Here is a 25,895-nt window from a genome sequence, read left to right as displayed (position 1 = left end):
CATGTTCGTCGAAAATCCGTACATTCAAAGTTCGAAGTTCCGAACAAGGTATACAGCGGAATATATCAATTTTTCAATTTTATCCGTATATCATGGGTTATAGCAAGAGCCCCTGGTTGGCATTGGCAGGGACCACGGTCGGAAGAGGTCCGACACCACCTCGCCACTGGCCACCCTCCTCCAATAAACACATCTGGCAAGCCGACTGTGCGCAGCCCTTTTCTCTTACACAATAAAGCGCGAGGTTCCGCGCCAGTCTCGGACTATTCACAGACAAGTAAGATTCTGAAAAAGCCTGAGTGGAATAGGGTGAAACATGGTTAAAGGGGTGCCTTTGGCGCTCAAGGAAAAAGTCATGACCCACCATGCATGACATGCCATGTTTTCGGCATGCTGTACAAATACGGCTAAATTTCAGCGTGAACAGATCTAAACTGGTAAACGAATGGCTTTCTTTTGCACACGAACATTGTCTTCGCTTCAGATGTATTTCTTCCCTCCTGGGTAGATGCAAAGAAGACGCCAGAATTACCACAAATCATGACACGATTAAGGTTCCATGCAGGCCACTCCCCTCAGCAGCATGGCTTCCTTAGTCTCGGATATGTAAGTGGAGCGGATCTGAGAAATAATAGAAAAAGTATGCATACAAGCCACAAAACAGAACCCCATCTTGCAGCGAATAACCCACAGGAGTGAAGCGTAGGACATTTTATTTACACTCCACAAATTCACATTTTATGGAACTATAAACGTAGTTTCTCGTCGCTAACGACACATTTACTCATTTACTTTCTTAATTAGAGGTATACGACGGCACAACCAAGTTGCCAAGGGGAAGTGACGCGTTAGTGATTACATCGAAGCGACGTTTGGTGGTTCGAACACGTTAATTGTGTACACGTGGACCCACCCGTGGACTCACGCCGTACCGTCGTCCGCCGGAATTCGGTCACAGTTCGGAGTGGTGCGGGGTTTGGACGGTCTTACACCGGGACCAGTTGGTACTCTACGCTCCACTGAAATCGCTTGCGGAGCCTCTGCTGTGCGCGGCAAACGTTTGCCAGGTGACGGACTTTGTGATCGGTAAGGAGACATTAAATGTTGTTGTAAATGACATATAAAGGTGCTGCAAACCATTTTCAATGAATGTAAGTTAACTGCAATCACATCCTGCATCGCAACTTGCAGCGCAGGTGTCACTTTCCTTGTACCATGACAATGCACCATGAAAAATGAAACAAATTCGGAGAAAAATTCATTAAGATGCCGGTAACTGGTCGCTAGACCTTGCACGATAACATCCTTCGCTAGGGAACAAGGGTATGAGTCACATTTGAATTGTCGTCCACTGCAGTCGCCGCGTCAGCTTGCTTCAGTTTGTTATCACGCCCTCGCACGTCAATTTTGCACGTATCACATGCGTTTAAAACGATCACCTGGGCAATACGTAAGTTTCATGGAAAAGTTGCAAGATCGACTTGGGAACTTTGGGAACAGTCTACGCAGAGCGTCACAGCAACTATACACAACGCATGATAAGGACGTCAGCAATGGCGACTGAAGCTTCCAGCTCAGGAGTTCAGCAGCAGTGCAGCTAACGACCCAACACACGGCTGGCTTTGCTGGCCGCCGTCAGCCGAGCCATCATCGCCCCATGGCGCATCGCAGCACAATGGGCACCGGTACGACACTGTGTGGCCCAGCACTCTGCGGGCTACAGCCGGCGACCACACGCCGACAGACGTCACTCTATGGCCTGCAGACGGGGACCACGCGCCGACAGACGCCACTCTATGGCCTGCAGACGGGGACCACGCGCCGACAGACGTCACTCTGTAGCCTGCAGACGTCACAACGCGCCCCGTCGGAGATCGGCGCACGAAGCTCGGCCGGCGTGCCATGCGGCGCCCAAGGCAGCCACCCAAACCGCCCGCCGCCGTAGGGCGGCCGGCTCCATTCCGGGGACACGGCACGTCCGTGGCCGGCTCCACTCCAGGAGACGGCACGTCCGCGGCCGGCTCCACTCCAGGAGACGGCATGTCCGTGGCCGGCTCCGCTCCGAGACACGGCACCTCCGTGGCCGGCTCCGCTCCGGGACACGGGGACACGGCACGTTCGTGGCCAGCTACACTCCAGGAGACGGCACGTCCGGGGCCAGCTACACTCCAGGAGACGGCACGTCCGCGGCCGGCTACACTCCAGGAGACGGCACGTCCGTGGCCGGCTACACTCCAGGAGACGGCACGTCCGGGGCCGGCTACACTCCAGGAGACGGCACGTCCGGGGCCAGCCACACTCCAGGAGACGGCACGTCCGTGGCCGGCTCCGCTCCGAGACACGGTACCTCCGTGGCCGGCTCCGCTCCGGGACACGGGGACACGGCACGTTCGTGGCCGGCTACACTCCAGGAGACGGCACGTCCGCGGCCGGCTCAGACCTGCATGACGGGTCGTGCGCCGCTGGTGGATAGCTGGTCGTTGGTGCCGGCGAAGCCGGTGCCTCCCATCTGCAGGGGGATGATGTCGGCCTCGGTCAGCAGCTCGCCCGTCACCGGGTGCCGCATGTCCTTTCTGATCAGCTTTTCCACGCACTCCATGGTGACCACGTCTCCGCTGCCGGCGACACGTCCGGACGGTTAGCCGTGGCGCCGGGCGGTATACAGCGCGAGCCAACAACCCAGCTAACGCCACCAGAAGGCAGAGCGCGTACTCTACTGACCAGGTCGGTAAAGAAATTCGACTTGTAATGGGATGTCTGAAAAGGAAAACTCACGGCCTACATGGAGCACACACATACGTGAAGATTGGTGTGTCTCTGTCCATGGCTTCTGGCCATGATATAATGAACATGTCAGGGTCATATCAGTGGGCTTTAGCCCCTCCACATATGTCTCGGTTGATCATGATCATGATTGTTCAAAGTTTGTCAGGCAAGCAAACACACACACTAAAAACAACAGCCACGTTTTGGGAAAATCCAGACATCTTCGGCACCTGAGGAACTGTACGAGGCCGCGCTCACAGGATTGGAAAAGCACGTCATTACACATACATGCCTTAACTGGCACCAGTACAGCATACAAAACAGGGTGTAAGTTACAAGGTTGATGGGTGGAGCGAATTTTGGGTTGAAGAACTACGCTATGCTATCTTCAAGCAAAACGGTAATAATACCACAGTGTAATACCGTTGTAATAACACAATGCTATACACAATGTAATACATCGCAAATGAGCAACTGTAGAGGCCATAAGTCCACAGCCGTTAACCGTCATCGAAAGCTGACGGCTTAGCTTGCCCGGTTTGCTTATATAGCCTGCATCGTCAAGATATCATAGATGACCAGGGCTCCTCAAATTCGTGAGACTTACGCGCCGGAGCCATACGCCCAAGCGCACTCCCCAGTAAATAATTGTGAACTCCAGACCACGTCAGCTCGACCGTACGACTCACTACTTGGAAGGGCGCGGCTCTGGGCAGGCCCTGACGTGGGACACATCTGCCGCGCCAGCACCCCTCCGAGCAGACACCCCCGGGCGTGGGTGGCACCACGGTCGCTCCGGGGGCGGGGGCGGGCGGAAGGCCACTCACGTGGGTCGCAGGACGGCCGCCGGCACCGTGTTGCCAAGGATGTCGTGCGTCACGCGGCACATGAACCGGTTGCGCTTGGAGATGAGCGCCGTCTTGTCGTGCGGGTCACAGACGGGCGTGAAGACCACGGCGATGAAGTCCTTGACGCGCAGCGGCCGCCCGCTCATCGGACACAGCACCGTCTTGTCCGGCTTCTTGATGACGCTCTTCTTGGCAGCCGGCGTCAAGCTCGGGATCCAGAAGGACGGCAGCTTACGCGCTTTGTCGGCCGTCATGTTGGAGACGGAGGCGTCGCCGCTGGGGCCAGCCCCTGAAGGGCGGGCAGAGGGCGCCAGTCAGGACCGAGGGGCGAGCAGAGGGCGCCAGTCAGGGCCGCGGGGCGGGCAGAGGGCGCCGGTCAGGACCACGGGGCGTGCAGAGGGCGCCAGTCAGGACCACGGGGCGGGCAGAGGGCGCCCGTCAGGGCCGCGGGGCGGGCAGAGGGCGCCGGTCAGGACCACGGGGCGGGCAGAGGGCGCCGTTCCGGACCACGGGGCGCGCAGAGGGCGCCCGTCAGGGCCGCGGGGCGGGCAGAGGGCGCCGTTCCGGACCACGGGGCGCGCAGAGGGCGCCAGTCAGGGCCGCGGGGCGGGCAGAGGGCGCCGGTCAGGACCACGGGGCGGGCAGAGGGCGCCGGTCAGGACCACGGGGCGGGCAGAGGGCGCCAGTCAGGACCACGGGGCGGGCAGAGGGCGCCGGTCAGGACCACGGGACGGGCACAGGGCGCCCGTCAGGACCACGGGGCGCGCAGAGGGCGCCCGTCAGGGCCGCGGGGCGGGCAGAGGACGCCCGTCAGGGTCGTGGGCGGGCAGAAGGCGTGAGCGCACACGAGAAGTCGCGCATCGCCCAGAGCTTCAGAGAGGCTGCCCAGTCGCTGTGTACTGACGCGTGAGAGCAATGCACGCCCCGCTCTGTGTAAAACAAATATCACGTTCGCAAACGGGCTGCTGCGTTTTATGGCCACACCAACAGATCAACCCCCAACTGGTCTCCCTGAACATCGAGTTTCTCGTATTGATCACAACTCAGCAGCCTCACATAGTCCACATCTGAGGCGCGTGAACGCTAGAATCAGCGCACGCCACCCGTCCCGCTCTCGCCGTCGGACGAGCGTCACTCCGCGAAGAACTCACCGGCGGTGGCGGTGGTGGCGGCGGCGCCGGCGGCGGCTCCCAGCTTGCTGATGATGCTCGACTCCTGGCCCTCGAACCTGCGGAGGCGAGACCGCTGCTCGGCGGCCGCCAGCTCCTCCATCTCCAGCTGCGCGACAACGGCGGCGCCATCAGCCACACACACACGTCCTCCGCCCGCGTCAGGAGGCACTGGGTGTGGACGCCTTCCGCGCATCGGCACAGGCTTTAGGCTGTCAACGTACCCATCGCGATGCGAGTGCAAAAATGATACACCAGATATAAACTTAAAATGGGTGACTACGGAGTTAGGGGGTTAGACACATTTTACACGCACGCAGCTTCCACGCACTGCCGGCATATTCGGCCACACATCCAATACTACTCGCTGAGATAGGTCAGAGTAATACAAGTGTGTGGAGAGACTGCGAACGACGTGAATTCGCGCAATGCTGCACGGCTGTCGTTCGTTACCTCTTCTTGTCTCTTTTCCTTTTCGTACTGTTTCATTTTGCGGCTGAATTCATTCTTCTTTGTGATGATGTACTCGAGAATGGCCTCCTTGTCGTAGAGATAGCCGTCCGGTCTGCAAGATCCGTCGTAGATGTATGAACGTTACCGGCGTGGGAACATCCGGACAAGTACTAAAAATACATTGTAACGAGTGCTTCCTTAACAGCAGCATTCTTAAAGACATACGCGTTGAAAAATACCGTAACCAAAAATACTAACTGGACCCCACATGCATCTATGACCTCATGAACGGCGCACACGACCGGGCTTACACATTGCAGCCGACAGCTAGCCTGTACCGTTCGTGGTAGTCGTGGGAGATAACGCCAACGACGAGACCAGCGCGCCTGGCTACCGCGAGAGGGCTGCTCACGCACGTGATGACGGGGTCGCGGCAGGGCTGCAGCGTCAGGCAGCAGCAGTCGAAGTCCTTCACCGAGTCCTTGCTGGTGCGGATCTGGTCAGTGCCATAGCCCGACTGCCGCGCGTCCTTCTTGCGCTCCTGGTACGTGTACACCATGCCCGCCGTGCAGTTCTTGCCATGGCGCGTCATGTTGATTCACCTGGAACAGGCACGGGACGCTTGGTACGGCACTGCTGCTAGCAAACGGCTGGGTAGAACAGAGGGTGTTCGTGGGTGTCCGCGGGGTTCGGCTGGGTAGAACAGAGGGGTGTTCGTGGGTGTCCGCGGGGTTCGGCTGGGTAGAACAGAGGGGCGTCAGTGGGTGTCCGCGCGGTTCGGCTGTGTAGAACAGAGAGGTGTCAGTTGGTGTCTGCGGGATTTGACGCCCACGACGCAATCGGCCACCTGTGGAAAGAGCGCAAACTGGCCTGAATCTGAGCTTATCGGGTTCCGGTTTAAAATGGTCTTCCATCTGAACAATGAATGCGTGGTTCAAGCGGAAAATCACGGACCACTGCCACGGTCAGTCGTCGATAACCCAGCCGTCCTCTGCGTGGCGGCGTTCTGCCAGCGATTGATAGCTCACCATTCGCACCGGCCACCGTCCGAGAATCTTATTTATAAGATCGCTGTCGCGTACCCGGGTCACGAAGCTTTCAACCAAACTGGGAGAACCGTACGGCGAGGACCTTCGTGCATTCAAGAACCACGAGCTAGTCAAGAGCCCTCCCCCTCCGGCGACTAGAAATATCAATGTGTAGCGCCACACTCCCTTAGCTTCCACTTCTACAAACGAAGTGTATCCCCGAACCATTTGTTGTCTTGTGGTCCCGTACAAACAGCTGCTTTGCTGCGAGGATTTTGCGGACAAATCCAGCGGCTCTTCGGTTCCATAATTTATTGTCCGCGTCTCGTCGTGCCTGCGCACTGTCAGGACATGACAAATGATGCGACGCAGTTGTGCAACACCGGGACGGAGACCCAGCCGTCGGCCTGCCTTCCTGCCCACCAACTCCGCACCACTTGTCCCACATCCGGCGCTGCACGAGCACGCAGCTCCGATACTTATGATGAAGACTCGGACCTCACAAGACAGGGCGCCATCGAACCGCTGAGAGCCTGGACACAGCGCACGTCCGGTGGTGCGGACAACAGTTGACAATTGTAGATGTAACCTCTGCGTAACCCCCATTACGCACTGGCGACGCTATCCGCTAAGCGCCGTCACCACCAATCGACACGAGCTTACGTCGACACGTCACCACCAATCGCATCGACACCGCAGCGGACGCAGGAAATGAGACGGCAGACTCAGCGAGAACCGTGCCGCACGAGTGGCGAGCGTGGAGCACCTTCAGTCACATCACGGCACCGCGAACACCACGCCGTGCATCGCCCCACGACAGCCGGGCACCGATGTGCCGAACACGCGGGCCGGCTCCCTGCAGAGGCCGGCTGGCCAGGGGGCGCCCCTCTCAGGTCGCCGAGCGCGCGGCCGGCTCCCTGCGGAGGCTGGCTGGCCGGAGAGCGCCGCTCTCAGGTTGCCGAGCGCGTGATGGCGGCGGCCCGGGCCCGCTAGCCGCCGTGCAGCGTCGAGATGAAGACGACCGTGTCGTGCGCCTGAAGCTGATAGCCGAGCTGGCCGAGCAGCTCCCAATCAGTGTCGTTCACCAGCACAAGGATGCCGGGCCGGACGGTGTCCCCCTGCATGAAGAGCTCCGGTCTCTCCTTCAGCAAGTGGTCCCGCAGCCAAGGCAGTAGGCCGGCCAGCGTCCACGGATCCTTCTGCTCCGGCAGCTCGAGCTGGTGCTCCCGCACGTTGCCAAAGAGCAGCTCTGCGCCGCCGCTGAACCGCACAGTCACCTGCATCTCAGAAAGCCCAGTGCTGCACACGCAGATGGCGGGCTCCACCTCAGTCCAGCACGGTCTGTGCCCGACCACTGAGCGGCGGCGCCTCCAGAGCAGAGCGGGCGGTTGACTCCTGCTGGCGGCTCAGGTGACTTGTCAGGGTGCAGTTTCTTGACGTTGTTGCAAGGCCAGTCAATGACAGACTTTCGGCCCCCCCTGCGAGCGGGAATGGCACAAGATCTAGCGGCGAGCCCAACGGCAGGCAATCAGGTTCCGCTCCACCTGCTCTACCAGCTCACTCTGAGGCTTGCCCAGCAGGGACTTGGCACTGCTGCTGCAGAATTTTCATTATCAACAGTAACATTGACCAGCACCATTACCATCAGCAGCATGACACCACCCTATTATTTGGGTTTACATGTAGTTGCCATAAACTTTGCTCCATGCGCAGGTCATGTTAGATGATTCCACCATTTGTCATACTAGGCACATAATCAAATTAACTTACATTTTGAGCCATTTCCTTCAGATAGTTTGAAATATAAGTTCAGAAACCTGATGTGGACACTAAGTGGTTTGGAATGCAAATTAAAAAACCTGATGCTGATAAACATCATGTGCCCACAACCTCAAGGAGTCCCACATTTTTTACTTTGAGGCCCCTAAGTCCACTTCCTCTATATAATTCAGTTCACTCATTTAATACAACCCCCCCCCCCCCCCATCCGCTTCAGACCAGCACAGGGCCACTCAGCTGATCCAGGAACCCTCAACCACTTTTGGGGGGTGAATACAAATATTATTCATTAGGGTTTAACAAAAGTGTTCCATGTTTGCATGTACATTTGAACTAAAACAGCTATATTGAAGATCATTTGGTCCAGTTCACAGCCCTGCCCTTCCTAAAACCTTAAATCCTCCAGTTTCTGGGCTACATGCTTGCAAAGACATCCAGACCTTTACAACGTCGCCTGGGCATGTCTGATGCCTCAAAAACATCATTCAAATACTGCCACCCCACAAGCCATACAGCATTTCAGGCCACACAGAATATAGCTGTCAAATCTTTCTGTCTAGCATGTGTGAGGATGGTTCACAGATACCACATACTTCAATTGGCTGTCCACCAATGTCGTGCTGGCAATGCAAGATTCAAACATGACTCATGTTCTGTGCTACACATCAAAAAAAGGTTGGACATGGAAAATATACATTAGAGAAATAAGAGTAATCAAAAAACTTAATAATGGCTCCATAACTGAGCATGTCAACACAACTTAACATCTCAACACACTCACAAACACACCCCAATAAACACAGTCATGGAAAATGTGCAAAATCACCACAAGAAAGAGCCAAAACATGAGCTGACAGCAACAGTTGCTGCAGCAAACATGTTCAGCATCACCACTGCAATCTCTTGGCAAGTTCAAGTACTACAAGTGAGTGCTGGGGGGAGGGGGGGATGGGGGAAGCAAATTTAGCAGGGCCACTTTGGCAGCACCTCTGATGTCATGCAAACATTCCATGACCCAACCAAACAGTGATGTATTGAAGACGATGTTTGCTAAATGGAGATTGTGGTGCCTAGAGCTGTCTTTTCGACTTAAACACATACCAATAGCTACAAGGGACCATATCTCATCATCTGACACATCTTGCTTCGATGTCTGGAAAAGTGGAACATTCCCTCAAACCATTGCTCAGCAAATTCTCAAGTAAAGTATCTAATATGCTGTAAACTCACACATCCTTCACAACCATTGTCAGGCTCTGGCTGCATCTTTAGCAGGCCCACCAACCATGTTAAGAAAATCTACTGTGCTGGATGTCTTAGTGGCAATGATCTATTGCACCTGCCTAAGGTGTGTACCAAAAACAGGTCTGGCTGGCTTACACTTATTTTTCCTTCTGTTTGAAAAATAAGATTCTATAAAACTGATTCTCCATGCACAAAAATTGGTGATCGGCTCATGCAAAACTTAGGGTATCAGCTTTATCACAGTAAATGAAATGGGAGCAATAATTTTGGGTACAAGATGAGTGGGAGCACAAATCTAGCTTACTGCAAGCTTGTGTAGAAACTATGTTATTGGGGAAGCTGTCTTCTAGTCTGCCAGCTCTCCTCAGCTATATTTATGTACTTTGTGAGGTCATAAGCCTTCCATTTTGAAGGGCAAGATCACACAGGTTTCCTGCTTCTGTTAACCACTGGTATCTTGTGGACTGATAAGTTGTCTTATATGGACATATTTATAATGGAGGTGAGTATAAATTGCAATTATTGCAAAGCAGTGCACAAAGAAGACCAATTATTCATATGCCCATAGTGTACTTATGACACAAATCCTGTGATACCACAGCCCGCTCTAACCTCAATTCAAATTTTTGGAAAATGCAATGATTCATAACTATCAATTCATAACCCCTGACATATGATTCAGATTCAAAATTAATCATGATTTTGTCTTTTATGAATCAAGTATTTGTTGATTCACATTCCAGTTCAAAGACTCAGCTCTGAATCAGATCATTGCTTCACACTGGGTGAACCAATTCAGCATTGATTCCTCCTGCATCCAATGTGTGCATCCTGATTTCAATGGCTTTTAATTAATGAATGACTTACTCACAGCTTGTACAGACCAGCTTCAGCTAGATGTGAAGTAACTTGCAGGTTGTCAATTTCATTTCACAACAACAAATTCATTTGACATTAGGAGGCAGAGGAACTCCAGGCAACACATGTTATGCTGATGCATTGTGTCTTGGCTTTTGCTTTATATAGGTAGGCAGAACAGCAATGCTTATACCTATTTAGCTGTGAAACTGCACACCCTCAGGTGTTACTGTATATGGCCATGGGGGTGGGGTAGGGGCTGATAACAGGAGCTTGCAATGCATGTGAAGCTGCATTACCCAGCAATGGTAGTGGAAGTGCCTCAAAAAGGCCACAGGTCAGCTGTTATGCACTCTGGTAGGCCAGCCTTTTTCTGGTAACACTGCCCTCCTTAACCATACACCATACATGTGCAGTGTTGGCTGGGTTTAGTAGAATCAGTTTATCTCCTTCTGTCAAATTCATGTAAGAAGCTTAGGTCAGGGTATACATTGCTACCTCATGTTAAGAAAGAGCATTGTACATCACTCATCGTTTTTAAGACAGAACATATCGTAATTAATCATAAAACAGGTCATCTAACCTCTTACCTTCGGAACTTAAATAGCCACGATAGCGAAACATCCGAGCACAAACACGCAGCAACCACGAACCTGGCGCCATTTCTACGCGTGATTCGCAACATTACTGGGTGATCACAACATTACTGCGCATCATGAACCATACAAATGTAAGAGGCCAAAGTAACACGAATTCAATAAAATGTGTTTCTTACATATCCAAGCAGTCTTCTGTATTGTTTGTAGATTGGTCAACATAGTGGGGAAATATGATGTTTTTGCATGGGAATGAAAAGCAAAATGAGAATATGGTGACAAAACAAAACTTCTTGATATGGCAAATATATATGGCATGGAACATGGATGCCAATGGGACACTGGGTTGAAGGGGATAGGGTGGGGGTTAGGTTCAGGTTACATTAGGTTAGGCTAGGTTAGGTTAGGTTAGGTTAGGTTAGGTTAGGTGAGGTTAGTTTAGGTTAGGTTAGGTTAGGTTAGGTTAGGTTAGGTTAGGTTAGGCTAGGTCAGGTCAGGTCAGGTCAGGTCAGGTCAGGTCAGGTCAGGTCAGGTCAGGTTAGGCTAGGCTAGTTTAGTTTAGACTATGTTCTGGACTATTCTGGCCTGTTTGTTTCATAAACGTACCTAGATGCAATAAGAAACTTTCTCATTGCATTATTATTGTTGCCTTGGTCCCATACAATTCTTATGGTTCTTGATAAGCCAAAACATTATAATTATGCAACAGCAATGCAAAAACGGCACTGGGGAGTCTAGGCGGTGGGGTGCGTGCAGCTCTCAAGAGCTCGCTGTTGTACATATTAAAATTTGAAGGTAGGAGCATGAATCTAACTGTTTTAAGATTATGTACAATATGTTCCAGCCTTAAACATGAGGAATGGTGTACAATGACTTTTTCCAATGTTAGGTAGCAATGCACGCCTACACCAAAGCTTATTAAGGCACTGATCAACTAAAAACTATTGACATAAGTTATTTGAACACAATGCAAACTGCCCTATGCCAAGGAACTCTTTTAGGAGAGTTAATGACTTGATTAATGATCCACATTACATCTTTATATGACAGGATCACTTCACATGTGACCCATCAAAAATGATGATTCCTGCATAGATAATAAATCCACATTAAATCAAACACAGGCTTTACTACAGTCATGTTTGCCAGCATAAATCTAGGCTTCTGTTCTTGACTCCTGACCTTGCCATCCAGACTGAAAAAAACATTGACAAATAGGCACACAATAGAAGTGCATCATTTGAACTATAGGAGAATTACACTGTACATCGGAACAGATTGGTATATGGTCATTTGCTTCACGGTCGACACAAATTTCAGCACATATAACTAGTATTTTAGGAACTTATTGATGCCATAAAGGTAATTTAGAGCATAAAATATTTTGCGAATGCAGCGCAATTTGGCCTAGCCAGGGTAAGGGATTCTTGGCGGGCTGGTCATCCCGCAAATTTCGCCCGTTCATCCCCAACGTATTCATGATGAAACAGAGTATTTGGAATAGAAAGGAAGCAATGTCATATTATTTACCTAATTGTCGTCCCAGCCTCCAACGTTCCAGGTCCTATCGCGCCATACACACCACGCACGCGCCACGTAATGATCCTTCCAAGGATGTAGATTTCGACGACTTAATGATTGACTGCATAATGGACATCTGCTGTGATTGCTCAGCAACTGCCTGTTTTGCGTCATTTGGTGATATTACCTACAAGCGGGCCCGTTCCGCCCGAAACATCGCACTCCTGCTGATGCGGATTATGGTACAAGCCTATCTTTCATGTTGCAAGGTGCGAAATAAACTTTTGTGTACCATCTCCATCCAACGCATCGGCGTGGTGATTTCCTTCCAAACCTTAGCTATAAAATGATGTCCAGTCATGATATGCAACGATGGGACACAATCACCTTACCTTACCTTATGGTGATTGGGAATTATAAAAGGCCACTAAGCCTGTACGGTCCCGGTCTCGTCAGGCCCCCGGCTCGGTAGCCAAACAGTCTCAAAATAGAGGTAGATTCAGTGTGGAATGTCATACATGATGTCAGCCCAGTGCATATAAATCCTAGGCTTGATCTGTTCAACTGAGATTGATGACATGTTCGGGTGTGGAAGAGCATTCCAATTCTTGACGACCCGCGTGCTGAACGAGTTACGACGGACGAGAATCCCAGCCCGAGGTTTTCTCAGCTTCCATTGATGTCCCCTTGTCACCCTCCGGTTTTGTCTTGTCAGGAACTCCTCCTCCGACGGCGACATACCTCCGTGAAACATCTGGTACACTGTTACCATGTCTCCCCTGCGACGGCGGAAGTATAGCGAGGGTAGCTGGAGGAGTCTGAGCCCGTAAATATGCTTATAAATATAATGTGTGTATAAATGTAATATATGATGTGTGCTATAAATATGTAAATATGGCGAGGGTATGACTGGTGCTTCACTTCATAGACAAGACGGGCAGCTCGTCGCTGAACCCGCTACAGCCGCTTCTTGTCCAATTTGCCGAACAGGCCCCAGATAACGTTGACATACTCCAAGTACGGACGTACTAAGATCTTACCAATTATTATACGTTCTTAGATAAGATATTATAAGATCAATTCCCCGACCGATTCATCAGGTCAAGGTCAGGTTAGTTCACCTTCCTGCACTGACGCCGGCCAACAGGGCGTGTCTTCGGTCTTACGTGGTTTCATTCAGTCCATTTATCTGTATTGCATTTCACCGCATCAACATCACACTTACATCCAGTACCGCATGTTGTCTTTAACGAGCTCTTTTATTGGACTTGTGCCCGTGCAGGATTTCAGGCCTGATTTAGACTTCACCACCAGCACTGCGTGACCACCAAAACAACACATCTTGTAGCCTGAACAAGTCGGACACCGCCGGTGAAGCCTGGCGACCTTACCCATCGCGGTGCCATTTCACAAGACAACGTCTGAGCTTGCTAAGAAAGCTCTGAAAGAAAGCTCTGAGCTCCAACAGAAAAACTCACAGCTGCACCAGACTATATTGCCGGTCACAATGTTGTTATAAACTTCCGAGTAATTGGCTGAAATTACACCGAGGTAAGAGCACATGATCATGGCGGACATCGCGGAGCGTTACATACCTGAGGCAAATGGGGTGGCTCAATACAGATGAATGCATGCACTGACATGTGACTGTACTAGCACGCACCTGCGTTCTCAGGACCACAACAGTTGTGTCACACGTTCATACCTCACAGCGCACAAGGCGTATTAATGGCGCGCTAACAGCCAATAATTGTAATCGGTCACCTCCGAAAAGCGCGACATTGACGTCACCCAAACATCTTTCACCAGTTTAGCACAGGCACACGCACACTCCACAGGAACCCATGCGCACTCTTTCGGACCACGCTAACCACAGGTCTACAAGAACGACTAGAGGCCGTTTGCACCGATATCACGGGCGGCACGGATCAAACAGCTTGAGCATCGAGCGCAGGCAGAAAACCGCACGGGGTTCCTCTTTTTCACCTCTAAGAGCTCTGACACTAAGAGTGGCCACTAAGCCCTTGCCAGCTGGGCCGCCGGCACTCTCCGCCGACACCCGGCCCGCGTCTGTGCAGGGGGTCGGCGACGCGGCCCGGGGGGACGCCCGGGCCACCCGGCGCCGTCCCGGGGGTCACCTCCACATGCTCCGAAACATCTTGACCAGCTTGCGCGCGCTGTAGCGGACCGACTTGACCACGCCAGCCGTCAACACGCCCTTGACGCTCTGCGCGATGTTGCGCATGCGCACGATGTCGCCCAGACCTGGCGGGGAGAGGGAGAGGGTCAGCTAAGGACGAGAGACGGCCGCCGTGTCGGGCTGGGATCCCGCCCACCTGAGCCAGACCGGGGTCGCGACAGGTCTGCCCACGGACCAGATGACTGAGAGCAGTCTGATGAGGCTCCGGCAGGGAGGACACCTTCATGGCTGGAGGGACACGGCATGTACCGGGCGCACGCAGAATCACGTGGCTCAACATGTGATGCCGAGCGTGCGACGCACGCGCTACCTGCGGACGTGCACTTAGCCGATTTCATCGGTACCTACGTTTTTCGCCCCATTTCCACATCCAGAGCACGCAGCGGCTGGCACGCTGCCATATGGAATAACATGGACAGTAGTTTGCTTCTATGTGTGCGTACGCATAGGTTACGGGTCACACACAAACACACACTGCGGAAAGACTGAAGTGTTTTTTTACGGGTTTACCAGCTTTGTGTCACATACCCGCACCCAAGGCACGGACCTACTCATGAGTGATATGCATTGATAGGGAACCGAGCGGGTAATCACGTGGTGGAAATTGCAATGCCGCGTGTGCTGTGCGTCACGCGTGCACGAGCTAGCACGATGCATTTGTCCATTTCCGACCATCTTTCACGCTTTGAGCCATATTTCAGCAACCAGGGCAGGCGTGAATCCAACTAAAAGCATGAATAATTCAAATGTTCACCTCTTGCACAGCAAACCACGCGGGCAAACACTTGCATTAACTAATCGAAGTTGTATTAACTAATCTAAGCGGTTATCATATCACAAATAATGAAATCAGGTATGAAAGTAATAGCGTATGCAGCAACCATGCATGTGCAATCGCGGCAGGCCGCACAAAGATGTGGTTGAGATCATATGAAAACGAATTAGTCTAGTGGATTTAAGTACCGAAAGTGTTAAATATATACTAGGCGTTCAAACTTCCCGGTTGGGAAATGCTACACCACCGGTTCAGTCGCTGCTCCTTATTATCAGACGCACCTTTTGCCCACGTTAAACTAGGTCAGCTTTCCGAAAAATGAAATTCTACAATCTCCCCATTTGCAAACAATTTTCGTAAGGCTGAAAGGAAAGACGAATATTGCGGGGCTCTGGTGTCTCAATCGGGCCCCAGTTGCCCCTACCGGACAGCTGCAGCAACCGCCACACGGCCGCCCACACGTCTGAGGAGTCACCACGGCCCGTCCGGAGCCCGCAGCACACCCGGCGGCCCCCCTGAGTCGCAGCGTGGTGCCCTGCCCCGTGACGCGGCTTCCGCGTCTGCCACCAGCGACACGGCCGGTCCGTCCATCCCAGGCTGACCTCTGACGATGACGCCGCTGGAGTAGATGTCGCAGGCTGCGGCGCGCAGCACGTCCTCCACGTCCCGGTGTCGGCCGTCGCGGTTCCAGCGGCGCGCCAGGCACACCTGCTGTGCCACGCCGGCCGGTTAGCGAGGACCGCTCACGCGGGGACGGCTGCGGTCCGACAGCAGCGGCCCGGACCGACCTATACGCCGGCGCACCGACAGCGGCGGCACGGACCGACCTATACGCCGGCGCACCGACAGCGGCGGCACGGACCGACCTACACGCCGGCGCACCGACAGCGGCGGCACGGACCGATCTACACGCCGGCGCACCGACGGCAGCGGCACGACCTATACGCCGGCGCACCGACGGCAGCGGCACGGACCGACCTATACGCCGGCGCACCGACGGCAGCGGCACGGACCGACCTAAACGCCGGCGCACCGATGGCAGCGGCACGGACCGACCTACACGCCGGCGCACCGATGGCAGCGGCACGACAGATGAGGCAGCCACGCGCTTGTCGGCATCAATGAGACGCCATGCTAGCTTATCGACTCACGAAGGCCAGTAGTGCAACCGGTGATTTGTTCCGTTACACTTTTCTTCCCTCCCCCCCCCCCCCAAGAAAGAAAAGACAGGATACCTTGGGCACATCAGTAAGGAATCTGTCAAAAATATGTTGTCAGTATTCATCCAAACGTCACAGCACCATCAAATGTTACAGGACCACCAAACGTCACAGAACCATTCAAACGTCACAACACCGTTTGAACCATCGGAACCATCGGAATTTCCGAATTCGATCTATCCCTGGGCTTGAACACCTAGCAGTTTCCCTGACTGGACGAGCAGCGGCGGCGCCGGTGCGCCCCCTCGGCGCCGGGCCTCACCTGAAGTTCGCGCGGCAGCATGGTCAGGTGGTAGAGCCGCGCGGCCGGCGACACGTCCTGCCGACCCGCCCCCTCCACCACCTCCATGTACTCGGACAGCGACTCGCGCGCCGGCGCGTACAGCTCGCAGAACTCCGCCACCTGACCGTCCACGATGTTGGCCACCTTGTTCTTGTCCTCGCCTACCCACATGCGGAAGTCGCCTGACGATGGAGACGGACACCATGTCATAGAAAGGGTCAAAGCTGCACGAGAGAGACGTGCCCGTGTCACGCATTGAAACCTAGACCATTGGTCCATCCCCCACAGACGGGGTGCTCCCCGCAGCCGGGTTGCATACACATCACCTGACCACGGACTAAGCCGACTCCGTCTAAGGAGACCATGCACCGACCAGTGACCGACGCGTCCCGCCGCGGCCACAGACGAGCCCGCACCTGTGTACGACAGCGAGGTGATCTTGGTGTAGAGCTCGCGCTCGGTGAAGTGGCTGGGCAGCAGCAGCAGCGCCGTGTGCAGCGCCGACTGCAGGTTGAGCTTCATCGCTGTCTGCAGGTCGTCATCTGATGGAGCGCAAGCACCGGAAAGTCGGTAAGCGACAGCACGAGACACGCGGCGGCGCATCGAAGGGAAGGCCCCGCAAGATCCCATACAGTTACACACTGGGAGGTGCGGCTGTCCATGATGTTGGCCACCTAGTGGAACCCACCCACTTACAATATGGAACACGTCTTTCGTGAGCTTGTTGATGCATTACCAAACAGGACAGCTTATATCCCATCTGGACGTTGGGTTATGCTGCGTTACATAACAGACGATGCATCCGCGTGTGTCGCTGGTCATCCCCGCACCCGTCATCCTTCACGACGCGTTCAAGGAAGGTGAGGCACAGAAGGACATCAGTCACGGCAGGGTGCAGGGGCGCGGCGGCGGACGGTGCCCCTCGACCGGCGGCAAGAAGCGTCCCTTCGACGGCGGCGGCGACGCTCACTGGCGGGCGGCAGCAGGACGCGGCACGGCTTGTGCAGCCGGCCGGCCACGTACAGCGTGTCCCAGTCCAGCAGGTCGGAGAGCAGCGCCGCTGTCGAGATCACGCCGTATTTGATGGTCTGTAATGACCGACGGCACAGGTCATCATCGGTGGCACAAGCCACCACCGGCCACCACCGCTCCCGGCGGCACAAGTCACTACCAGCCACCACTCCTCCTGATGGCACAAGTCACCACCGGCCACCACCGCTCCCAGTGGCATGGGTCGCCACCAGCCACTGTCGCTCCTGACAACACAGGTCACCACCAGCCACCGCTCCTCCTGATGGCACAGGTCACCACTGGCCACCGATGCTCCCCATGGCACAGGTCACCACCAGCCACTGTCGCTCCCAATGGCACATGTCACCACCAGCCACCACCAAGCAAAACTCAAACATGGGTTGCCTCTGGTCTGAACTGTCATTAAACATGGAACTTACCCCATTTTCTACAGGTATCAGTGTGTTGAAATACACCTTAGCACCATAGTCTTTTTGGCAAGACGCAACTGTGCCACTACCCAAATATTTTAAGAAGGAGTAATGGCGCGGGTTCTTCGCTATGTTGGCTTCATGCCATGCCTGAGGATCATCTACAGCAAAGATGAAGTCCACCATCCGGTCTGCCTGAAACAAAATGAATGAGGAATCATGGTAGCTCACAGCATCCTAGGATACTTTCAAGCTGACAAAATCAGAAGTGCATATTTTACTGCAAATTATCTGTAACATATTATCTTTTTGGAATGCATCATATGATTAGGATTGATAAGCAATCCCATGCATCTGGCATTCATCCGTTAACTTACTTTTGTGTTGTTCTTCTGATTGAACACACTTGATCCATATGCAAAGGCGAAGAGATATCTTCCCAGGAAATAATGACAGACATTGGTGAAGAAAGTCATGGTTCAGATGTCTTGCAGACTTCAGCAATGACATTCCAAATGATAACTGGAATCCACTGCAAAATAATCAGAAAAGGGATATCAATACTATTGTAACACAACTGCACACAAGCAAATTCACTTTTTGTAAAGAAAACTGGATTCAATTTGAGCCAAATCTGATTTCTTCATTCCTAACATATGAATTCCTGAGCTTAATGACAAAGCACTTCATGTTGCAGGATCAAATAGGTACTATCCTAGCTTTAACAAAAACCTATCATAAAGGTCAATTACACACTTTGCAAAATAGTAACCATGGCAGGAATAACAATAAAAAATACATCTACAAGGCCCCATGAGCTGTCACAGCGCTCACAGACACAGACATCACCTCTGTGCTTCCAGGAGAGCTGAGCTCCCCTAATGCCAACTACAGCCCCCCCCCCCCCCCTCCAATAGACTTCTGAGCCCCTCCCCTACTGAATGTGGGCAAAAACAGGAATACTGGACCAATGAAATGCAGAAACTTTCATGGAATGCTAGTAGACTTGGTATCTATCAGAACATGGTACTGCCAGGTACTTATCACAACTATTTTAATGTGAATTTTGTGCTATATATGTAGTAAGACATACACAGAGACATAACAAAAAGTAACACCCCTGTTAGCAGGCAACCACATCATTCTTCCATGCGCTGCTATGGAATTAAAACAAAGGAAAAATCGAATGAGTGAGATGTAACTTTGCGATCATCACCGAACTTTCGTAAAAATTGTGTGTCAAATGCAATAAACGTAAAGGCTGTATCACGAATTCCATAACAAATGAAGATAGCTTCCAAATATAACCATAAGTACTAAATAGTATGATAGTATTTTCCAGTTTCATTGAGGAAGCACGTTTTGATTTGCGGGCCACTGTGCTCCTTGGCGCAAATTTTTAAAACATGCAATGCTTTACTTAGCTGTGTGTATTGGATAGCCTTGGTGCTATGGACACAGTCAATCAATTTTGCTTTCAGAGTTTGGTGATGAAGGAGATAAATTTGCACCTAGAATCATCATTCAGAATACGCACACAATTCTAACGCGATCGTTTCAAAAGCGGGATTGCGCAAGGTGTTGCATTGGTCGAGCACACAGCGACGGCGTGGTCCGGCGCGGCGGGTGAGTTGGACAGGTAGGTAAAGGTGGGGAACGTCAAGTCGCATTTTGCGAATATATGTAGCTTTCCTGGATAGAACAGTGATGTGGCTCGGAACCGCCATCCACCAGCCACTGCGAATAGGGGCATGGCTTGTCGTGATAGGCTGTGCCAAATGGGTTTGTTAATTTTCCAGCCAAGGTATGACTGTCGGCTGTAGCACATCTGATAGGCGGGCCATGCATTCTTTATGTTAGGAAACATGAAAAATGCATATTTCCTAGCTTCAGCCACTGGCCAGCAGTGGGAAATTCCGGGCTGTCTGTGGGTTCAATATGACACTAGGCCCCCAGGAGCTTTTGGCACATTCATGAATATCCCCGATTTTTGTTATTAAATACTTATATTCTATTCTGTGATATTTTTTGCAGAGAAACTCATGTTCCTGTGTGAAGGGCTGTTAAGTTGGGTTAAGAGTGACTAAACGTAGGCAGCTGACCTGAAAGGCTCAGTCACCCATACAGAAAATACATTAAAAACTAAACAACTAACTTGCCACATACATAAGCATGCTCACCATGTTCCACCACAAATTTCTACCCACCATTGTTTGATCTGCAAAATTTATCTATGGGTTTAGTACTGGTTGTTGTGCTCATACAATCTTATATGTTCCATTTTCTTGGTCAACAAATTGTAAACTTGTGCTAGTCACAGGCCCTAAGTGAAAATTCATAATATAAGGTATATGCTCAAGCATGAGCTTTCTAGCATTTATTTCTTTAGACTGGGCATTGGTTTCTTTAGACTGGACTGCATGGTTACTGGCTTGAGTCATATGTGGGGTACAGAAACAGCTGTCATAAACAACTTGAATTTTGGGCCACTTTCACAGACTAATGAAGGTTGCTGGTCCTGAGACACTTCATTTCTTCATTTCCAGGAAGTGTGGTGGTTAGCTGTTCCTGTGAGTGGCTTGGGGGCGGACCGGTCCACGATGCCGCGCACGGTAACGCCGGCACAGCTGTCGGCACTGCAGCGTCACCCAGAGCATGTGCGCAACATATGTATCCTGGCGCATGTTGACCATGGCAAGACGACGCTGGCCGACGCGCTGGTGGCGAGCAACGGCGTGATCTCGGCTCGGCTGGCCGGCCGTCTGCGCTACCTGGACAGCCGGCCGGACGAGCAGCGGCGCGGTATCACCATGAAGAGCTCGGCCATCGCACTGCACCACGCGGACGCGGCCGGCGCGCACCACCTCATCAACCTGATCGACTCGCCTGGCCACGTGGACTTCTCGTCGGAGGTGAGCACGGCCGTGCGGCTGTGCGACGGCGCCATCGTGCTCGTGGACGCCGTGGAGGGCGTCTGCGCGCAGACCAAGGCTGTGCTGCGCCAGGCCTGGACCGAGGGCATCCGACCGGTGCTGGTGCTCAACAAGATCGACCGGCTGGTGCTGGAGCTGGGCCTGACGCCCCTCAGCGCCCACCTTCACCTCTCGCAGGTACGTGGGCTGGTCGCCGCTGCTCGGCGTGACGCACCTCGGCCGGCTGCCGGCTGTCGGGGTCTGCGCGGGGCAAAACGCGACCCTCGCGCTGCACTGCTCAGATTAACCCGGAGCCGAGCTCTTGTATTAGCCATTGATTAGTCCAGTGCATCACTCTCGTATTAGTCTTTTATTCCGGTGCCTGGTTTTCGTGTTGGCCTCTCACTAGTCCGGTGCCTGGTTCTCGTATTAGTTCCTTAGTAGTCCGATACCTGCCGCGTATTTGTCCCTGATTAGTCCGGTGCCTGTCTTGTATCAGTCCCTCCTTTGTCTGAAATCCGTCTCTCGTATTAGTCGCTCATTAGTTCAGTGCCTGGTCCTGATATTTGTCCCCTATAAATCCGGTGCCTGGCTCTTGTATTAGTAGCTATTTTCCACCGCGTGATTCTCATATAAGTTCCTTATTAGTACCGTGCTTGGTTTTGTATGAGTCCTGTCTTAGTTCGGTGCCGAGTTTTAGCATTAGTCCCTTCTATCGACTTTGGGTTAATCTGCTTGGTTCTATTTGGCATCTTGGTTCTAATCTGAAAGCTTCAGCACAGGCTTTCATATCATCCTTGACGGAAGGCATTTTTTAACATGGATACACGGCACCTGCACCGCCCTGCGTGATGAAGAGAACTATCCAGTGTACTGTCAGGGACGCTGGATATTTTCAGGATATTTTTTGCGGCAACCCTGACTCACCCTCGCTCGTCGTCAGGTGCTGGAGCAGGTGAATGTCGTGATGGCGGAGCTCTTCACCACCGAGTTCCTGGAGCGGCCGTCGGCGCCGCCGCCAGACGCCGCGGCCGGACCGGACACCTCCGAGCCAGCTGACCCCACCACGCGTGACATGGCCGACTGGGCCACCGGCCTGGAGGACGCCGACGACTCGGCGGTCTATTTCTCGCCGGACGCCGGCAACGTGCTGTTCGCCAGCGCGTACGACGGCTGGGGCTTTGGCATCAAGCACTTCAGCAAGATATACAGCGAGAAGCTGGGCATCCGGGAGGAGGTGCTGCTGAAGACGCTGTGGGGCGACTACTACCTCAACGCCAAGACGAAGCGCATCATGAAGGGCGCGCAGGAGAAAGCCAAGGTGCCACTGTTTGTGCAGTTCATCCTGCAGAACGTGTGGGCCGTGTACGAGGCCATCGCCGTGCGCCGAGATCGTGAGGCGACCGAGAAGATCGTGTCGAGCCTGCGGCTGACGGTTTCGGCGCGGGATCTGCGCTCCACGGACAGCCGCGTCCAGCTGCAGGCCGTGTTCTCGCAGTGGCTGCCGCTGGCGCCGGCCGTGCTGGACATGGTGGTGACGCACCTGCCGGCCGCCGCCAGCCTGTCCGAGGAGCGCGCGCAGCGCCTGCTGGCCGGCCACGGCGTCGTCCTTCGACCGGCTGCCGGCCGAGACGCGCGCGCTGCTGCCGCACTTCACACGCTGCAGCGGCGCCGACGACGCGCCCTGCATCGTGTTCGTCTCCAAGATGGTGGCTGTCGACCGGGCCGAGTTGCCCGAGAATCGGACGCGGCCGCTGACGGCGGAGGAGATGGCGCGCCGGCGCGAGGAGGCTCGTCGGCGGCACGCGGCGCGCGCCGCCGCGCCCGACAACGAGCCTGGCGCCGGCTCGGAGGCTGCCGGTGTACCGCTTTCGGAGCAACAGATGGCCGCGCTGCGGCTGGCCGAGCCGGCGACGCCCTCCGAACCGGCCGCCGCCGACCCGCGCGACGTGTTCGTGGCGTTCGCGCGCGTGTTCTCCGGCACGGTGCGGCCCGGCCAACGGCTGTTCGTTCTCGGCCCGAAGCACGACCCGGCGGTGGCGCTGCGCCGGCTGGCGGCCGCCGGCGCCGTGTCGGCCGCCGCCTCGCTGGCCGAGCTGCCGGCCGGCCAGCACGTGACCGAGTGCAGCGTCGAGTCGCTCTACCTGCTGATGGGCCGCGCGCTCGAGCCGCTGGAGGCGGCGCCGGCCGGCTGCGTGGTAGGCGTCGGCGGCCTGGCCGACCACGTGCTCAAGTCGGCCACGCTGGCGTCGACCGTAGCGTGCCCGGCGTTCAGCGAGCTCAGCTCGGCTGTGGTGCCGATTGTCCGCGTGGCCGTGGAGCCGGCGCGACCGGCCGACCTGCCCCGTCTCGTGGCCGGCCTGCGTCTGCTCAACCAGGCGGACGCGTGCGTGCGCGTCACCGTGCAGGAGAGCGGCGAGCACGTGCTGGTGACGGCCGGCGAGGTGCACCTGCAGCGCTGCCTGGACGACCTGCGCGAGCGCTTCGCTGGCTGCGAGGTGGTGGCGTCGCCACCGATCGTGCCGTTCCGCGAGACGATCGTCGAGCCGCCGCAGCTGGACATGGTGAACGAGGCGATCGAGGAGGCGCGCGCCGAGCAGCCGGAGGCGGCGCAGGGTTTGGTGGAGGTCACCACGCCCAGCCGGCAGGCAACGATCGCCGTGCGCGCCGTGCCGCTGCCGCCGGACGTCGTCGAGCTGCTGGACGCCAGCGCCGACCTGCTAGCGGGCCTGCACAGCCGTCGGCACGGCGACAGCGGCGGCGGTGACCGCCATGCCGACGAGGAGGACGAGGTGGCGTCCGGCCGGCGGCGACGGCTCCTCTCCGAGGCGGCGTCCGAGCCGCAGGCCGGCGAGGAGCTGGAGAAGAGCGAGACGGAGCTGAGCGAGAAGAACCGGCTGGAGCTGCACCAGCTGCTGTCGGCCGGTGGCGAGGCGCCGCCCGAGCCGGCGGCCGGCACAGTCAGCTGGAGTCGCGCCCGCCGCTGCCGCGACGAGCTGCGGCGCCGCCTGGCGGCTGCCGGCCGGCACCAGCTGGCTGAGCTGGCCGACAGCGTCTGGAGCTGCGGGCCGCGCCGTTGCGGACCAAACCTGCTGTTTAACGCCGTGCCCGGGTACGCGCGGCTGTCGCTGTGGGCACCGCCACCGGACTCGGCCGCCGAGCCGCCGTCACCGCTCGCCGCATTCGACGACTGCGTGGTGCACGGCTTCCAGCTGGCCACGGCGGCCGGCCCGCTGTGCGAGGAGCCGATGCGCGGCGTGGCGTTCGTGGTGGAGGCGCTGGCGGTGCGGCCAGCTGAGGCGGCCGAGTCGGCACCGGCCGGCGCCGCCGCCGCCGTCTGCGGGCCCCTCAGCGGACAGATCGTGTCGGCGGCTCTAGCCGCCTGCAGACGCGCGTTCCAGGCGCAGCCGCAGCGCCTGATGGTGGCCATGTACCAGTGCCAGGTGCACGTGACCGGCGCCGCGCTGGGCCGCATGTACTCGGTGATCGGACGCCGCGGCGGCCGCGTCCTCCACGGGGACATGAACGAAGGCTCGCACAGCTTCAGCGTGACCGCCTACGTGCCCGTGGTGGAGAGCTTCAGTCTGGCACAGGAGCTGCGCAAGGAGACGTCGGGGCTGGCGGCGCCACAGCTCGTCTTCAGCCACTGGGAGACGCTCGAGACGGACCCGTTCTGGGTGCCCACCACCGAGGAGGAGTACCTGCTCTTCGGACAGAAGGCCGACACGGAGAACGCAGCGCGACGCCACATGAACGCCGTCCGTCGCCGCAAGGGGCTCGCTGTGGACGAGAAGATCGTCGAGTTTGCCGAGAAGCAACGCACGCTCGCCAGGAAAAAGTAACCCGTGATTGGATAGGTCAATGCAGTTTAGGATGACCGAGTGGGGTGGCTCGGTGCTGGGTTTTAGAACTGTGTCGCTCGTGATTGTCCGAGCTGGTGTTCGGGTCGGTGTTCTGCGATATGTGTACGGTTTTGATTTTGGGTTTCGCTGGGCGCAGTGGAGTCAATTATTTGATTGTTCGTCGACCATCCGTCGTCTTAATGAGGAGCGATTTCATCGCTTCGACTGCAACGCCCTGCCTTGTTCGCCTTGCAGCGGACAAATATAAATTATTATATTAGCTCACCGTAGTTTTTTCCGCCAGACAGCCACAGCCAGGCTATCAGTCGACCTGTCGCTCACGTGCTTTCCGATGTCAGCGACTCTCGTCACTCACGTCCACCCGCTCATCGGAGCTGGCGTATATTTCCGAGTCGCCACCTGGACCACGCCGCCCTCCCGTCTCCGAGCGCGGCTGTCTGCCTTTCGACGCCCGCCTTCCGTACGCACAGAACGCAGCGTCGATCCGCATGATTCCGTGCCCACACACGCGCCCGCTTTCGATTAAAGCACGGACGAAACGGCGCGCAGCAACACCGCCGCGGGCCAACGGTGACAGAGCTGCCGAGGGTGGGGCGGCAGAACGCAGCCGCCCCTGCCCCTTCCCTCATGCCCATACACACAGTGCACCAAGCACCTCACTAGCATACAACGCTTGTACGGGGTGCATTAGACGGAATAACTGGAGAACACATCATCAGCGCCTGCCCTGGGCGTGGACGCCGCCATCGGCACCCGCCCCTGGGCGTGGACGCCGCCATCGGCGCCTGCCCCTGGGCACGGACGCCGTCATCAGCGCCTGCCCCTGGGCACGGACGCCGTCATCAGCGCCTGCCCGTGGGCACGGACGCCGTCATCAGCGCCTGGCCCCGGGCGTGTGACGCGCCATCGCGCCTGCCCTGGGAACGGACGCCGTAAT

General features: G+C 55.2%; 3 protein-coding genes across 10 annotated transcripts; 1 reads left to right on the top strand and 2 right to left on the bottom strand.

The window, feature by feature from the left end:
- Positions 1-696: 696 nt before the first annotated feature.
- Positions 697-12,331, bottom strand: LOC119107860 (nitric oxide synthase-interacting protein). The gene is made up of 6 exons (XM_037231424.1): positions 12,273-12,331; positions 5,653-5,838; positions 5,237-5,348; positions 4,766-4,892; positions 3,594-3,903; positions 697-2,615 (listed from the first exon to the last, which is right to left on the bottom strand). Exons 2-6 carry the CDS (start codon positions 5,826-5,828, stop codon positions 2,435-2,437), a joined length of 906 nt encoding a protein of 301 aa, XP_037087319.1. The 5' UTR covers positions 5,829-5,838; positions 12,273-12,331; the 3' UTR covers positions 697-2,434.
- Positions 12,332-13,740: 1,409 nt separating this feature from the next.
- On the bottom strand, positions 13,741-19,542 carry LOC119107909 (phosphatidate cytidylyltransferase, mitochondrial). 8 transcript variants are annotated; one of them, XM_037231495.1, is made up of 8 exons: positions 19,169-19,542; positions 18,561-18,715; positions 18,193-18,378; positions 17,712-17,829; positions 17,158-17,283; positions 16,721-16,923; positions 15,841-15,949; positions 13,741-14,528 (listed from the first exon to the last, which is right to left on the bottom strand). In XM_037231495.1, the coding sequence occupies exons 2-8, from the start codon at positions 18,657-18,659 to the stop codon at positions 14,398-14,400; spliced, it is 972 nt and encodes a 323-aa protein (XP_037087390.1). In that variant the 5' UTR covers positions 18,660-18,715; positions 19,169-19,542; the 3' UTR covers positions 13,741-14,397. The 8 variants fall into 8 exon arrangements, with proteins under 8 accessions (XP_037087390.1, XP_037087391.1, XP_037087394.1 ...); XM_037231496.1 differs by having other exon boundaries at positions 19,277-19,542; XM_037231499.1 differs by having other exon boundaries at positions 19,386-19,542.
- Positions 19,543-20,732: 1,190 nt separating this feature from the next.
- On the top strand, positions 20,733-25,217 carry LOC119107453 (elongation factor-like GTPase 1). The gene is given in 3 exon segments (XM_037230897.1): positions 20,733-21,293; positions 22,039-22,689; positions 22,691-25,217. Coding segments are annotated over 3 exon segments (3,408 nt in total). The 5' UTR covers positions 20,733-20,783; the 3' UTR covers positions 24,938-25,217.
- The last annotated feature ends 678 nt before the right edge of the window (positions 25,218-25,895 follow it).

Source organism: Pollicipes pollicipes, unplaced genomic scaffold (genome assembly GCF_011947565.3).
Source record: "Pollicipes pollicipes isolate AB1234 unplaced genomic scaffold, Ppol_2.1 Scaffold_6686;HRSCAF=7923_pilon_pilon_pilon, whole genome shotgun sequence".
Lineage (NCBI taxonomy): Eukaryota > Metazoa > Arthropoda > Thecostraca > Pollicipedomorpha > Pollicipedidae > Pollicipes > Pollicipes pollicipes.
Note: the sequence above shows the minus strand (reverse complement) of the source record. Positions and strands in the feature narration are given on the sequence as shown.

Coding starts and splice junctions, on each gene's coding strand:
- LOC119107860 (XM_037231424.1), bottom strand. CDS start 5,828: ATGACGCGCCATGGCAAGAACTGCACGGCGGGCATGGTGTACACGTAC. Junction 4,893..5,236: donor AGGAAAAGAGACAAGAAGAG/GTAACGAACGAC, acceptor GTTGTCGCGCAG/CTGGAGATGGAGGAGCTGGC. Junction 3,904..4,765: donor CGCCACCACCGCCACCGCCG/GTGAGTTCTTCG, acceptor CCCGCCCTTCAG/GGGCTGGCCCCAGCGGCGAC.
- LOC119107909 (XM_037231495.1), bottom strand. CDS start 18,659: ATGACTTTCTTCACCAATGTCTGTCATTATTTCCTGGGAAGATATCTC. Junction 17,830..18,192: donor TGATACCTGTAGAAAATGGG/GTAAGTTCCATG, acceptor CGGTCATTACAG/ACCATCAAATACGGCGTGAT. Junction 17,284..17,711: donor CGTCCTGCTGCCGCCCGCCA/GTGAGCGTCGCC, acceptor GCGCTCCATCAG/ATGACGACCTGCAGACAGCG.